Source organism: Amphiura filiformis, chromosome 10, assembly GCF_039555335.1.
Source record: "Amphiura filiformis chromosome 10, Afil_fr2py, whole genome shotgun sequence".
Classification (NCBI taxonomy): Eukaryota; Metazoa; Echinodermata; class Ophiuroidea; order Amphilepidida; family Amphiuridae; genus Amphiura; species Amphiura filiformis.
The window spans coordinates 1,009,314-1,024,332 of record NC_092637.1 but is presented as its reverse complement, the minus strand read 5'-3'; the positions used below and the strand labels follow the sequence as shown (position 1 = coordinate 1,024,332).

General features: G+C 37.0%; 1 protein-coding gene across 1 annotated transcript in view; it reads right to left on the bottom strand.

Moving 5' to 3' along the window:
* Nucleotides 1-2,979: 2,979 nt before the first annotated feature.
* Nucleotides 2,980-15,019, bottom strand: part of LOC140163308 (protein RRP5 homolog) — an 88,697-nt gene continuing 76,657 nt past the window's right edge. Inside the window, 8 exon segments of the mRNA XM_072186707.1 lie at nt 2,980-4,490; nt 6,585-6,750; nt 8,047-8,200; nt 9,784-9,952; nt 11,133-11,317; nt 12,347-12,415; nt 13,058-13,252; nt 14,172-14,559. Coding sequence (XP_072042808.1) covers nt 4,310-4,490; nt 6,585-6,750; nt 8,047-8,200; nt 9,784-9,952; nt 11,133-11,317; nt 12,347-12,415; nt 13,058-13,252; nt 14,172-14,559 — 1,507 coding nt within the window. The 3' untranslated portion in view covers nt 2,980-4,309.

Sequence of the window (15,019 nt, the reverse complement as noted above, 5' to 3'; positions counted from 1 at the left end):
CATACAGCATGATTTAAGTTCCATTTTAAGGGTTACAGTGCCCAGAAAATCTGTGATGAAATAAAAATTCCTTTTCCAAAAAGCGACAGTGACATATCATAATCACCACCGAAGATAACTTTCATTTCATCATCAATATTCAAAGCACTGCAACCCTTCAAAAGCAGGATCTTAATAATGCTGCTTGCCTCAATTTTCTCAATCTTGCAGTTTATGCGCAGTAACTGGGACAGCAGGTTATTGGCATCTAGTGCCACCTGTAAAAAAAGTAAACATGAGACCATTTTTGGACCACAATGTACGTAATAAGGACCAGTGATTGCACTGACAAAATTTCATTGATATAGCTCTTACACTTCTGGGCGATTTCTAAAACTTTTTGATACCCCCTCGTATACTCCTCCATCCAAAATAAACAAACAAAAAATACAATGCATTTTGACTTTAGTGTGTAATAATGTTATACATAATTATCTTGGGCCATTTTTGGGCCATAATGTACATAATAAGGACCAGTGATTGCACTGACAAAATTTCATTGATATAGCTCTTTCACTTCTGGGCGAGTTCTAAAACTTTTTATTTTGATACCCCCTCGTATGTTTGTTTAATGTAAGGGATATTTATTTATTGCAATTATTACATAGAAGTGTGTAATAATATTATACATAATTATCTTAGGCTGAGAATCAAAAGGTTCTCACTGACATTTTAGCATGTTTAATATACAGCCATTTTAAGATGAGCAGGATGGCAGGGACCATATTTTTCCAGTTTTAGCCATTTAACTAAAACACTGCAATTTACTTCTGAATATAATACATTGATCCTTAATATGAAATGAGTTAAGGACGCCGTTATACTAAAATGTAGTAAACCTTTGACGAGCGCGTATTGTAAGGATACATCGCGTACTTACTGTGTTGCACGCACTTGTCTCTGATTGGCTGCTAAGGCGATATGTTGTTGCTGAGTGGAAATTTATGAATGAAATGTGCGCCGTACGCATTGTTAGTGCCGAATTTGCAACATCACGGCAGTCGCGCTCGTCAAAGGTTTGCTGCATTTGACTATAATTACATTGATATTTCCATGAGTTAAGGTCAATATTTTGAACTTTTTCCTTCCTGAGAAAAATCATTCACATTGGATGGAAATGACTCCCCATATCAAACCTTGGGTTCTCCTTCATAGAACCCATACCAATCCTCCTTTGAGCTAGCTTTTAGTTTATTTGTCTCAATATTTGAATGCAAACACCACTAGATCATGCTCCCCAGCAAAAATCCCAATGGAAAACAAAAAGATATTTACCAGAAGTGAAGTTCATGTTAATGTAAAATGAAGAATTCCAAAATATCTACACAAACTCCAAAATGCCAGATAGAACCTTGTAATTTTCAGCCCGTATCATTGAAAACCACTGCGTCTTGCAACTTCAAAAAGCAAACACACAAATTTTTACCAAGGCAGGCGACTTTTTTGCAGCGCACCTAGCCTTGTCAAGGTTCCTTACGTTTTCATCCCTCATAAACGATACAACCCAATACGGTACGTTGATGTTGAAAGTCAAGTTTAAGACTCATTTAGACTCAATCCAAGTTCAGTATTTCACCATCTATACACTGTCATTGGGTTGGGCTGATCATGCAAGAGGAACTTCTTACAATGTACTCAAATATTCCAGAAAAAATACAGCACAAGCTTTTTGGATTAAAAAATTATCCTGTTTTGCCAGATGAAACACAGCTAAATCCGAATCCTTAAGGGATCCAAAATGAGCGTTTATTGCGTTTCGACAGTATTTTTTGTGGGACATGAGAGCACCTCAGACATATCGAATTGCATTCTGAATAATGAAGCATGTCTTTCTGATATCAAATAATTTTCATTTTTAAAAATCACAATATAATACAAATTTTATGACAAATTATAAAAATTTGATATTTTTCAAATTTTTGATATATAACAGTCCTCAAGTAAATTATATAAATCTAATGATATATTCTTAAAGTGTATGTAGCAGGAGGAAAAGCCGACGGTCAATTGAAAATTTTGACCTTTCATATTGAAGATATGGATTTTTCCCAAAAAGACCTAATTTTTTTTTTTTGTTTTGGGCAAAAAAATCCATATCTTTAATACTGAAGGTCAAAATTTTCAATTGATCGTCGGCTTTTCATCCCACCTACATACACTTTTAAGTATAAATCATCAGATTTATAAAGTTTACTTCAAGTACTGTTAAATATCAAAAATATCAATTTTAATGATTTGCCATAAAATATGTATTAAATTGCGAATTTCAAAAAATCAAAATTATTTGATACCGGAATGACATTCTTCATATTCAGAATGCAATTCGATATGTCTGATGTGCTCTAATGTCCCAAAATAAATAATGTCCAAACGTTCATACCCCAGCCCTTAAGTTAGTTCTAACTGGCAATGAAAATCAAATTTTGTCAATTTTTGCAAATAAGGGCCAAAACATGCATTTTTTGTATGTTGAGCCAATCAAGCCCAAAGTATGAGTTAACTCTTAGCCTATACTCAAGATATTGAATCATTAGACCTGTGCCAAGTCTTCCAATTGTTTGCTACAATTGTTAGAAAATGTGCAAAATTGCATGTTATTGGCCATTTTCCCTCAAAATATTGAAAATAAAATTTGACTTTTATTACCAGTTAGAACTAACTAAAGGATCAAGATTAAGCAGAAGAAGATCAATATATTTTTTAATTCAAAAAATTAGTGCTGTATTTTTCTGGAATCAGAAGTTGAGAGCCTTGGACAAAGCTACAGCGCACAGGCCTCAATGCTTTGAAGCGTAGGAGCATTGCCATTTCAATGACAGGCCTTGACAACAGCGCCCTCTCTAAGGAAATATAAGACACTATCTTGTGGCATTACACAAAGTTGATGGCAGTAATTTCACATTCAGAGAAAAGATTTTAGGTCAAAATAGTCTTGATAGGTAATTTATCGTGTAAATAGCAATTATTTATTCATTGAATATAAACCCCGTGTTTTACACAAAATATTCTTAACAACTACAAAGTAAAATGTGAATATTTTGTCTTCTTTTTCATGATTACATTTACAACAAATTGCAGCAGATATCCAAAGTGAAGTATTCAGATATCACAAGTGTTTAAAACATTTTATGAAAAGGCTAGAACCTTTGTAAAAATATGAAATTCTGAAGTATAGTATATGTACACTAAAGACAACCAAAATCAAAAATATCCCGTTAACCTCTCTAACATAGGGAACACCAAAAAAGAAAATGGAAAAAAAAGAAGAAAAAAAAAGGTTGATGGCATTCTATAAATGAAAGTGCCTTGGTCAGAAGGCTGAAATGTTATAAATTCCAACCTGAAGAATTAACAATATTTATAGCTAGTTTTTTACAAACATCATATTTTTTCACCCCTCCTCCCCAACGAAGGGAATTTTATTTATTGGACGTCAAACTCTTGGTTTACTAGCATGAAAGTTCATCTGTTTTGGTATACTTGTTTGTAAAAACTTATGATCTCAACACACACCTTTGACCTTCATCTAGAGACTGGCAACCCAAGTTTTGGATCAGAGACCTTTTGGACACTTGACCCCAAAACTTCACCCCCGATACAAGTTACCAAGAGTGTACGACCGAGTTTTGGGGTCAAGTGTCCAAAAGGTCACTGATCCCGAACTTGGGTTGCCAGTCTCCAGATGAAGGTCAAAGTTGTGACCAAAAATTTGAGGTACGTCTTAATTTTGTGTTGAGATCATAAGTTTAGCCAAGTACTTATAAACTCTTGGTTTGTTCCCATAGAACTCCAGAAACTCACTTTAGAATAGAGTACACTTTGTATGTGGTTCTGTCATAAAATTTTTTTTTTAAATGTAATCATTCCAGCATGATGATTTTGGTGATCAAACAATCTTGAAACCCTGCCATGGAAAGAGTACAATTTTGACTGGTTTTTGTCTAACAAAAGAAATAAAAATCTGATCCTTTAAAATTCAATTTTCCTTGATAAACATCTCACATTATAAAAACACAATCAAATTCGACCTAATTAGCGCCCCTCCCCTAATCAGCATGATTGGTGCCACAGTCCTTTGAACATTCCAACTGTTGACTGTTGATTCTGTACCAAATTTCACCCTCAATTACACCACCATTAAATATAGTTAAGTTTTCTTCACTAGGTCCAAGAGCATTTTTCGACTCCACATATTCCACAGCTTTCTGTCTCACGCTGCTCCAATCTGTTCCAAATTTCTTTTGAAAGTTCAATTACACTATTATTATATTTAGCTTTCTTCAGAAGGACCAACAGCTGTTTTCGATTCCACATATTCCACAGCTTTCTGCTTCACGCTGTCTACTGTTGATTCTGTTCCATATTTCTTCTCAAAGTCCAGGTATCTCTTGAAGAAGAATTTCATTTTCTTTGCCGATAGGGTAAGATGAATGACTCTTTCAAATACGTGCCTGCAAAAGACAAATGTGACAGCAAAATGTCAATAAGTAGATTGTACTATGATCTGTTTGTAATAGGCGGGAATTAGCTGGTTTTTGTTATTGTGAGCATCAAAAAAATCCCAACTTACGTCTGCATAAATTCACAAAAACGCATCAGTCATGCATTATGTAAAGCTGTGTATGCCAATTCTTTATCAATCCACAACATTAGCCCCCCCCCCCAAAAAAAATTTGTTTGCTTGCCCTCCACCAACCGACCCAAAAATTGGCCAAAATCAGGGTCCGCCACTCGAGTCGAGTCATTTGAACACTGTCGAGGTAATTCAACCACAGTAGAATCACCTTGTGATGAATTGGACCATCCTCCTTTAATAAATGCAGTGGGTAACGTATATGTCACTGTCATGGTGTCATCAAAATAAGCGTTGCGTTCTAAATACACATCACTAAATGACCTCACTTGAAAATGACCTTTACCCTCAAATTCAGGGATTGCCTTTTGAGGAGAGCAAGAGCAATCACTCTACTGCTCTCCTTAAATCTGATACAGGAGAGTGATTCTTAGCTCTCCTTAGTTCTCTCTTATTACATTCTATTGTAAATGCTCTAAACAGCTCTCCTTGGAGGCGCCAGAAGAGCTATTTAATGCTCTCCTGCAAATTCCAAAAGACAGTCACTGCAAATTCCATAACACCCTTTACCACCCCTCACAGAATCATTCAATACTATAAACAAGGCGGTTCTCGAACCACAAGTCTCGCCTGCTTTTGCGACCGCCTGCTTTTACAATTACTTTTGGTAGAGGTAAATGAATTTGGCGGTTATCAACTGGGCACGATTATCTGGCTGATGGTGACTGTACCCACCAAGTTTCATGCCTATCCGACAGTTTTTACTAATTTGACCTCAGATGACCTCTGGTGGCCTCAAAATGACCTTCCAAAAATGTGGCTTTAAATGTTGACTGTACGCACCAAGTTTCATGCCCATACGACAGGTTTTACTAATTTGACCTCAGATGACCCTGAAATGACCTTCCAAAAATTTGGCTTTAAATGTTGACTGTAGCCACCAAGTTTCATGCCCATACAACAGTTTTTACTAATTTGACCTCAGATGACCCCTGGGGACCCCGAAACGACCTTCCAAAAATTTGACTCTCAATGTTGACTGCACCCACCAAGTTTCATGCCCATCCGACAGTTTTACTAATTTGACCTCAGATGACCCTGGTGACCTCGAAATGACCTTCCAAAAATTGGCTTTAAATGTTGACGGTACCCACCAAGTTTCATGCCCATCCGACAGTTGTTACTAATTTGACCTCAGATGACCTCTGGTGACCTCGAAATGACCTTCCAAAAATTTGGCTTTAAATGTTGACTGGACCCACCAAGTTTCATGGCCATACGACAGTTTTTACTAATTTGTCCTCAGATGACCTCTAGATGACCTCAGTGACCTTGACCCACTAACCAATACAAACCGGTTCTGTCTCGGGTCAAGATGCACCCACCACCAAGTTTGAGTAACGTGCGACTCATAGTCTCCGAGAAAATAGGCGGAAAGCAAACTTTAACCAAAACTTTAACCAAATTTGTCACATACACACATACATACGGAAAAGTGATTATATAGTCTCCTGCCTTATCAGGCGAGACAAAATTGTTATGTTGCCCGCTGCAACCGGTTTTAATTTTCGAAAATTGGCACAATTGTTTTACTGAACAAATGAATACCAACCCTAATTTTGGACATTCAGCAAAAAAGGTGGCATTTTATTTTTCACTTCCCATTTCAAGTGCAAAAAATATAAATCATCAGTTTCTGTAATATTAACAAGTTTTTCCATAACTACATCTCTTTGTGCAGGCTTTCATAATGGCCAATTGATCCATGGAAAAAATTAGACTGTCCAAATTGGGATGGCAACAACCTCAAATGACTGTTAGATAACCTTTGACCACACATTATTAATGTCATTACACCAAGGTTCATTATTATTCATTATGTCGAAGCTTCATCAAAATACATCAAAGCATGGGAGAAAGTACCAAATATTTTAAACCTTTTGTGCATGAAATCATTTAACGAAGTACATACCTTGTAGCCTCAATATCGCCACTTTTAATCATCATGTCCAGATACACAGACCATATGTCGGTTCGTTTTGGATAATTACTAAGAACGTTCTCAAACATTGTCTTGCCTCGTTCCACTTCGCCAAACTTGAATTCCATTTGACTAAACTTCACAATGACATCAACCTCTGAAAAAAGTAAAACATAAGTTTTAAGATTTGTTTATTTATTGTACAGTAATTTCTGGAAATCTGTTTGCGAGAGGATCTGATAAACTCGGGGCATATAACAGCAATATACTGCACACAAAGAGTATCTGTACACTTAATCACAAAAGCAATATCTTAAAGAAACTCAACCTAAATTAGCAAAGAAAGTAATCAATATATGGATAATCTTGTGCTGCAGAATCTCATTCGGCACAATGAGGACTTTATCCTCTCAAGTTATACCAATTTGAATAGAAAAATAGAGCAATTCAAAAGTGACACATTTGGGATATTTCTTCCCTCAGGGCGATTCCCACTGACTTTTGTAGCGGCTCACTATAGCGTGACAGATCAACAAGCACTCACTGTGTTCATAATTAGCGTGTGAGAGAAAAGTGTATGTAACTCTGTCACTTTTGAAATGCTCTCGTTTTCATTTAAATTGGTTAAAGTTGGGAAAAGTTGCATAGTACCGAATGAGATATAAAAGTATGCATAACAACATTTTCCATCTATTGACTACTTTATTTGGTAATTTAGGTTTAGTGTCTTTAAGATATTGCTTTTGTTTGAAGTGGATTATGAGCACTATTTGTACACAGTATAGATTATGAGATGCAAGCAAGCAAGGTGAGGGTCGGAAGGTAATGGAAAGGTTTATAGACTTGACACCAAAGGGAATGCCATTTCAGTAAATAAGGCCACAAATATAATGCATGTATCCCAACACCAGAATTGGGCTATTCCAGTTAAAATCCACACACTCCCTAAGACATTATCTTCATCTTCCACACAGGGAGTGTGAATTTCAAATGGGGTTATACCTGAATGGGTGACTCCCATAGGCGTAGATCCCGGGGGATGGGGGGATAAATCCCCCAATATTTTGCCAGGGGAGATGGTCCATACACTCATCCCCCACTAATATTGACGCCTGTGTTTCTGACCAAAATAACCTCATATTTGGCCATTTTAGCCCCCAAAGTGCCCAATTCTGCCCGCTTCGCACGAATTTATTTCACCAGTTTTGCTTCAATATGTTAAAATTTAAACTTATTTTGTCGCCAAAAGTTGCTGGATTCACATTACTTCAAGAATCTTTTTCCAACCCCATCCCCCCAATTTCAAAAAGAAATCTATGCCACTGGTGACTCCATTTGAAATCTACACTCCATGTGTGGAAGATTAAGGTCATGTCTTCCATGGGGGTGTATGGAATAGCCCATTGTAGGAATTGGTGATGTGGAGTGAATAAGGATAAAAAGTGCAACTTACGTTCTTTCTCATGTAAACTTTTGAAGCTCCGCTGCATTAGTTTCCTAGCAGTGTCCTGTTTGGAATGCTTCATCAAAAACATCCCAAAGTTAATCCATACTTCTTTTTCGAAATTGAACCTTTTCACCATGGTACCGTATAATTGTTCAGCTGCCTGAAAAACAAATCAAACAATTGTCAAATTTTAGCATCTGGATATAGAGAGGTTTTGTGGCAAAATGAGATGAACTGGAGAGAGGCCATATAGTAATTAGCGGTGTTGCCAGGGGGCACCTGTGAGAAGTCTTGCCTTCCTCTCAGAAGCAGGCCACCCTGATATAAGATTTTTAGACCTTTTTGTACTTCTAGCCCATTTTGGGCTTCAAGTTTGCCCCCACCCCCTTCCTTGAAAAAGTCCTGGCTATGCCCCTGCTATAGTTAGAAATATACGAACGACTAAATGGGGTGATCATTTTTATATTTATTGATATTGTAATCTATGATATACGAGGGGGTATCAAAAAGTTTTAGAAATCGCCCAGAAGTGAAAGAGCTATATCAATGAAATTTTGTCCGTGCAATCACTGGTCCTTATGTACATTATGGTCCAAAAATGGTCTCATAGGTATGTTTACTTTTTTTACAGGTGGCACTAGATGCCAATAACCTGCTGCTCCAGTACGTTACTGCGCATAAACTGCAAGATTGCGAAAATTGAGGCAAGCAGCATTATTAAGATCCTGCTTTTGAAGGGTTGCAGTGCCTAGAAAATTGATGATGAAATGAAAGTTATCTTCGGTGGTGATTATGATATGTCACTGTCGCTTTTTGGAAAAGGAATTTTTATTTCATCACAGATTTTCTGGGCACTGTAACCCTTAAAATGGAACTTAATCATGCTGCATGCCTCAATTTTCTCCATTTTGCTGGTTATGCGGTTATATAGGCAGGTAGTGACATCTAGCTCCTGTAAAAAAAGTAAACATACTTTGACCATTTTTGCACCATAGTGTACATAAGGACCAGTGATTGCACTGACAAAATTTCATTGATATAGCTCTTTCACTTCTGGGCGATTTCTAAAACTTTTGATACCTCGTATGTTTGAAATATATATTTTTAAGAATTGGTATGAAAATCACGAAATAAAATTTTTTTGTGGCAATTTCAGAGAGGTAATTCTCATCTTAGGTCGTTTCCTTCATAATTATTTTATCGACATCTTGATAAATGCAAACTATAAACAACAACAGAATGTCAAATTGAAGTACAGTAAACTGAATTGAAGGGGTATTTATTAAAATCAAAATGCATGCAGTCAATGCCCGGTTGCTTTAAGTTAGTCACTTTTGAGAGGACACTTATCCTCGTTGGGCAGGAAAAACCTCCTGTATGAAACTACCAAAAGGTTACATAGGAGATTTTCCTTTAAACATGTTCAGGGGCCGATGACACATAGGAGGATTTCCTGCCCAACGACGTTATATAAACGATAAATTGAGAAAATCAAAATTTAAAATTCACATACATACACATTAAACATGAACCTGAAGCCAAAAAACAACGTAATCCTAAGCCAGAACATTTATCAAGTAATTTTATGCAGACATTAAACTGAATTCTGTTGTATAGAACATGGAAAGGGGGTGCTTTGACAGTAGTCACTTGAATACATCTGTAGGGAGCGCTTTTTAGGGGAGGGGTGTGCTGATTAGGTTAAAAACAGTTTAAAACAAGTTAAAAAACCGATTAACCCACCTCAATCTTCTCAGTTCTCACATAGATATTCACAAGCTGCTGGAAGACTTTGATTGGTTCATTAAACTTCAGCGCCCTCTCAAAGACCTGCATCAACGATTCCTCTGTGCCGTACATGTTCTCAAGATTCATGTATGCTACCCACACATTCAGCTTCTCTTGCTCCTCTCTGGAAAAAAAAGAAATGAAAATACGAGCAATCATGAAAATTACAAATTGAGAGGAAATCATACACTTCGTATGAAAGGGACGAATTACCAGATTACTATAAACCACACCAGTATTTCCTATGTAAATTATGAAATCATGCCAGTTGCTAGAAAGTGGCCTTGAAGTCAACTGGTAGCGATTTAACACTAGATCATGCTAGCGACTTTGATAGATAGGTCCACAATCGTTTTTCTAATCAAAATTGTACAGCCTGTCTGTCTTATTGTTAAGAAAAGAAAGAATGAGCATATTACACCAATCCTCATTGAGCTTCACTGTCTGCCCGTCCAACTGCGCATCCAATTTAAACTTGCTGTTCTGGCTTTTCGTCACTTTGATGGCATTTTACCACCATACCTATCATTTGTTATTTGTAATTTATCAAACTTCCCGCTCCCTTTGATCATCCTCTGAAAAATAATACTAAGCACTCCTCGGGTTAACCTCAAATCAGCCAGTGAACGCTCATTTCATTTTGCTGCTCCAACTGTTTGGAACTCACTTCCAAACACCCTTTGTAACATCCCTACACTTTCTCAATTTAAACGCCAGCTTATAACACATCTCTTTTGTCAAGCTCAAGGGTAGCGCTAGGCTGCTTTTTGGGGTCCCAGACTCACCAAAATACAGTTCGGACCCCCATTTTAAAATTTTCTGCGAGTTCAGGGGTCCCTGCAGACCCCCAGCTTTTCAATCTAGTGCTACCGCAGACATACTATTTATGCTGCATTTGCGCCAAACTAAACTACGGACCCCCTACTTTCAGAATTTCTGCAAGTTCAGGGGTCCCTGCGGACCCTGGAGCACTTTGTTCTAGCGCTACCCCTGGTCAAGCTTTTCCGGATTCACAGAATTAATTACTATTTTTGTTTGTTTTTGTGCCCTGTGAGTTCCTCAGAAGATTTTGCACCTTAAAAGAACCATTTATTATTAATCAGACAGATGTAGACAGATGAAAAACATCAAAAGAGCAACATGTTTGCGACTGCTTAGCTTTCCATTCCTTTTTTAAGTTTTTAAATTTTTGCTGAATACGTCTAGGTGATGAGTCACGTGTAAAGCTGTTATTTTTCCAAGATATCTCTCAACTTCTACTGAGAACAACTATTGCATGTAAAAATTCAGTTGTGCACACTCACCTGAAACTGATGGCTTTGAGCGCCCGCTCTGCTACCGTTCTAGCTTTTTCAATTTCCGCTGAGTGCAGGTGATAGGCCATGTATCGTATCCACACAAGAGAACTGTCGGGTGAACTCAGTACCAAACGATCAAAATCATCCATCGTCTCTGGGGTACGCTCACTGTCCATCAGAGCATGCTCAGTCTGGAAATTATGGATTGACAATTTGAGATATAAGGTTGGTGTTAAGCTAAATGTAAAGGTCATGATATGGCTAACATAATGGGTTCACATGCAAGAGTGCTCATTTCTATTTGGAAACCACTGGGGCCAAACTCTGCTGTATAATATAACACAGATATTTCATGACACTAAAAAAGGAACACTACACTTGAAAAAACAGAAATTTTATATTAACTACAGTAAGCCAAAAAATTAAGGTACCAGTTATGTTCACCTCCTGTATATCCTAAACAAAGACAGATATGTCATAATTGGAACCAGCAGCCAATAGCTGCATCTTTTAGCTGGAATTTGTTCAAGAAATAAAGACACTGCGATCCCAAAACCCAAGGAAGATACCAATTTAAAAGTTGCAGTTTGCTGCATTAAATGCCCTATTGATTTGTACACAAAGCGTTTGTGAACAAAAGAACAAGCACTGCACTTCCATTGATTAGCATGTTAAAACTAGCGCCGTGCTTTCGTTGATTAGAACACAAAAGTGCCACTTTTGATTTTGTTTCTTTAATTCTCAACCAATGTCATCAAATAAGGTCTTAAATCAGAGCTAACGAGTACAGGTATTGACTGCTTGTTTTAATTTTGACACGTTTGTCTTTATTTAGGATATACAGGGGTGAACATAACTGGTACCTTAATTTTTTGGCTTACTGTATGATGATTCTGAGACACTATATTTTCAGCTTTAATTTTTAAAGCACAATAATTTGCCAAGTGCACAACAAAATGGTGCTGCTTGGGCTTGAACCCACAACATCACAAGACTGGGCCTGTGCATGAGCCCAAAAATCACTTTGTATAAATATTCTTTTCTGCTTTCTTCTCTGCTGCTATCTCCTGAAATTTTGTATTAATTATAATGATTCTGAGACAAAACTTTATATTCAGCTTTACAGGCTTTGATTTGCCCAAGAGCATGACACAATGGTGCAGCTTGGACTCGAACCCACAACATCACGACCACAAGTCTGTATCACTGAGCCCACTTACTTTGTATAAATATGCTTCTTCTGCTTTCTTCTCTTCTGCTATCTCCTTCTTAGATTTCTTCACTGGTTTCTGCATGGGATATTAAAAACATTAAAAATCAAAAGTCCATGACCCGATTGACAGTCTCATCCCCCATTTTTCTTCATCAAAACTGAAGAGACCTCATACTTTTCTGATTACCCCAGTAAAATTAAACGCCTGAGGTATTTTTTTGTTTAAATGGTGTGAACAAAAAACATGGTGAACTGTGGTAACCACACCTGAAGTGCATGTACTATCGTATATGGGCATTGTTATGCATGTTGTTGCTTTGCATATGAAAACCACTGGAGAATACAGCAACAAAATTTGGAAACATTGTTTTAATGGTAGGCCTTAATGCAAGACAGAAAACAGAACATGAAAAATCAGACCACGCTTCTTCCAGAAGATAGTGGATAGGCAAATAAACATTTTCTTATTTTCTTTAGTTAATCACAGCAATCACTTAAGCTCATTTCACAACAACAAATAATTTAAAAAATTGATAAATTGACTTTAATTTCCATTTGATTTACTCACATTAAATAATTCTTAGTAAGATACTTGTCATGATTGGTTCAATTCATATCACATGACGTTTTATAATGTAACATGAAAATTTTTACCTCATTCCTAACCCCTAAACATCGCAAACATTTTTTCATGATTACATAACAACTGTTGACCCACCTGTTGTTTTTCCTCCTCCTTGTCACTCTCATCCTCTGATGATGAAGATGATGATGAATCCTCATCATCACCTCTCTTTACCACACTAGGTTTGGTTTTCTTGGTTGCCATGGCAGCACTATTATCCCAACTGAATCCAGCAGTCACTGCTAGTCTTGGAGCTTCAGACTTATCACTGGATTCCTTGCTTATCACCTATAAACACACAAAATCAATCATATATTATTGTTATAAACCAAAGGCACCCCTGTACACATTGATTAGTTAGAGAATAAACGATAGGAATTTTTATTTTGGCTATCCTCTACCGTGTGATAGACGACAGGCAGGTCCAATATTTTGAGTAATGGATCCCGGCGCATAGGTAGAGGATAGGCAAAATAAAAATTCCTATCGTTTATTCTCATTCTTAGTCAGTGAAATATTATTTTAATAATTGTAAACTATTTTTTAAAACAAAAATTTAATTACCGTCATAAAAACTTCCCTTTTTCTAAAATGAACAGAACTTACACACATTTTTTGCGCGTACTTCTAGCACGTGCGAGTATTCCGCACTGCGTCTACGCATACAACGCAATATATACGCGCCCCTCTATGAGCGTGATCAACACTCATGATGACGTGGGGTCGTCTACAGCCTGATAGACAACACCCAAAATAATGCGAGTGTGCAATCAGATTTATGTGTCTACTAAATAGACCACTCCCACTGACTAAGAATTAGAAATCTGAACCCCATTTACATAGTGAAAAGTCAGCTTCAATTGCGACATCAAATTTAGATTGCCAGGAAATTTACACAAAGCCGAGATTTGACTTGCTCATGCCTCAATAACCATTATGAACTTAATTCTAATTCGTTTACACTGCAAAAACACTTGAAGTAGAGTTTGAATTTTTTTAAAGTTGATCCATGTCGATATTAGAAGTTTAGATCTTCAAATTCAAGTGAAGTCGACTTCATACTCAGGCTTAATCGATCATGCCCTTAATTCTGTTAACGGACCCCTAAATCATGCCCTTATATAATTCCATTGCGGAAGAATGTAATTGAACCCAAATTTGCATTCTACCAATATATCCATATATCCCTTATTGTTTTTTCACCTACCTCAACTTCCGTATCACTCAGAGCTTCCTCCACACCACTATCAGAATCGGAATCTTGCCCTCTCCTTACTCCACCATCATGTACGCTTCCTTTCCTTCGCTGAGCACCACTCGCATCACCCTCACCATCTACTTTATCCGTTCTCTTCTTCTTAATCAAACTGTCTTCCTTGCTCTCTGATGTCCTTTTTCTTCTCCTACGTTTTTTCTTTGTTTCACCCTCAACCTCTGCATCTGAGGTACTAGAAGTTCTCTTTTTGGATTTTAAGCTTTCTTCTACTTCAATGTCTGTACGGCGTGTTGCTTGGAATTTGACTGGAACTTGATCCGGTAGACCTGTGTCACCATGGCAACAAGACAGTTCTATCTTTTGACTGGATTCATCCACACTGTTTGAGAAAACACAATAATCAAACTGAACAGAATAAAAAAGATTTTGTTCTGTCGAAATTGATGTTTGCATTTTTATCACTGTTTATGGCTGAGACCATGTCTCAGGTTTATGGCTTGCTATTCACATTGAAACACTATAGCAACAATTATTACACCTCATACATATTCATGTGAGAATGACACCAATTCATTGATCAATCGCACTTTTTGTAAGCCACAAAAAAACTCCTGTGAAAAGCATGAAAATGCCCGAAAAAGAACCAAACCGAAACAAACCCAGGAGATTTCCTGAAAACTTACATCTCTGGTACAAAGATAATAAATACCAGCCCCCTGCTCGTAATCAACTACTGTTCATCATGGAAGTTATTTAAAATTAAAATACATGGAGATGATCTGTGTCCAGTAGAAAGAGAAAGCACATGGCAAGAAGTACAGACATTCAAAAAGCTGGGA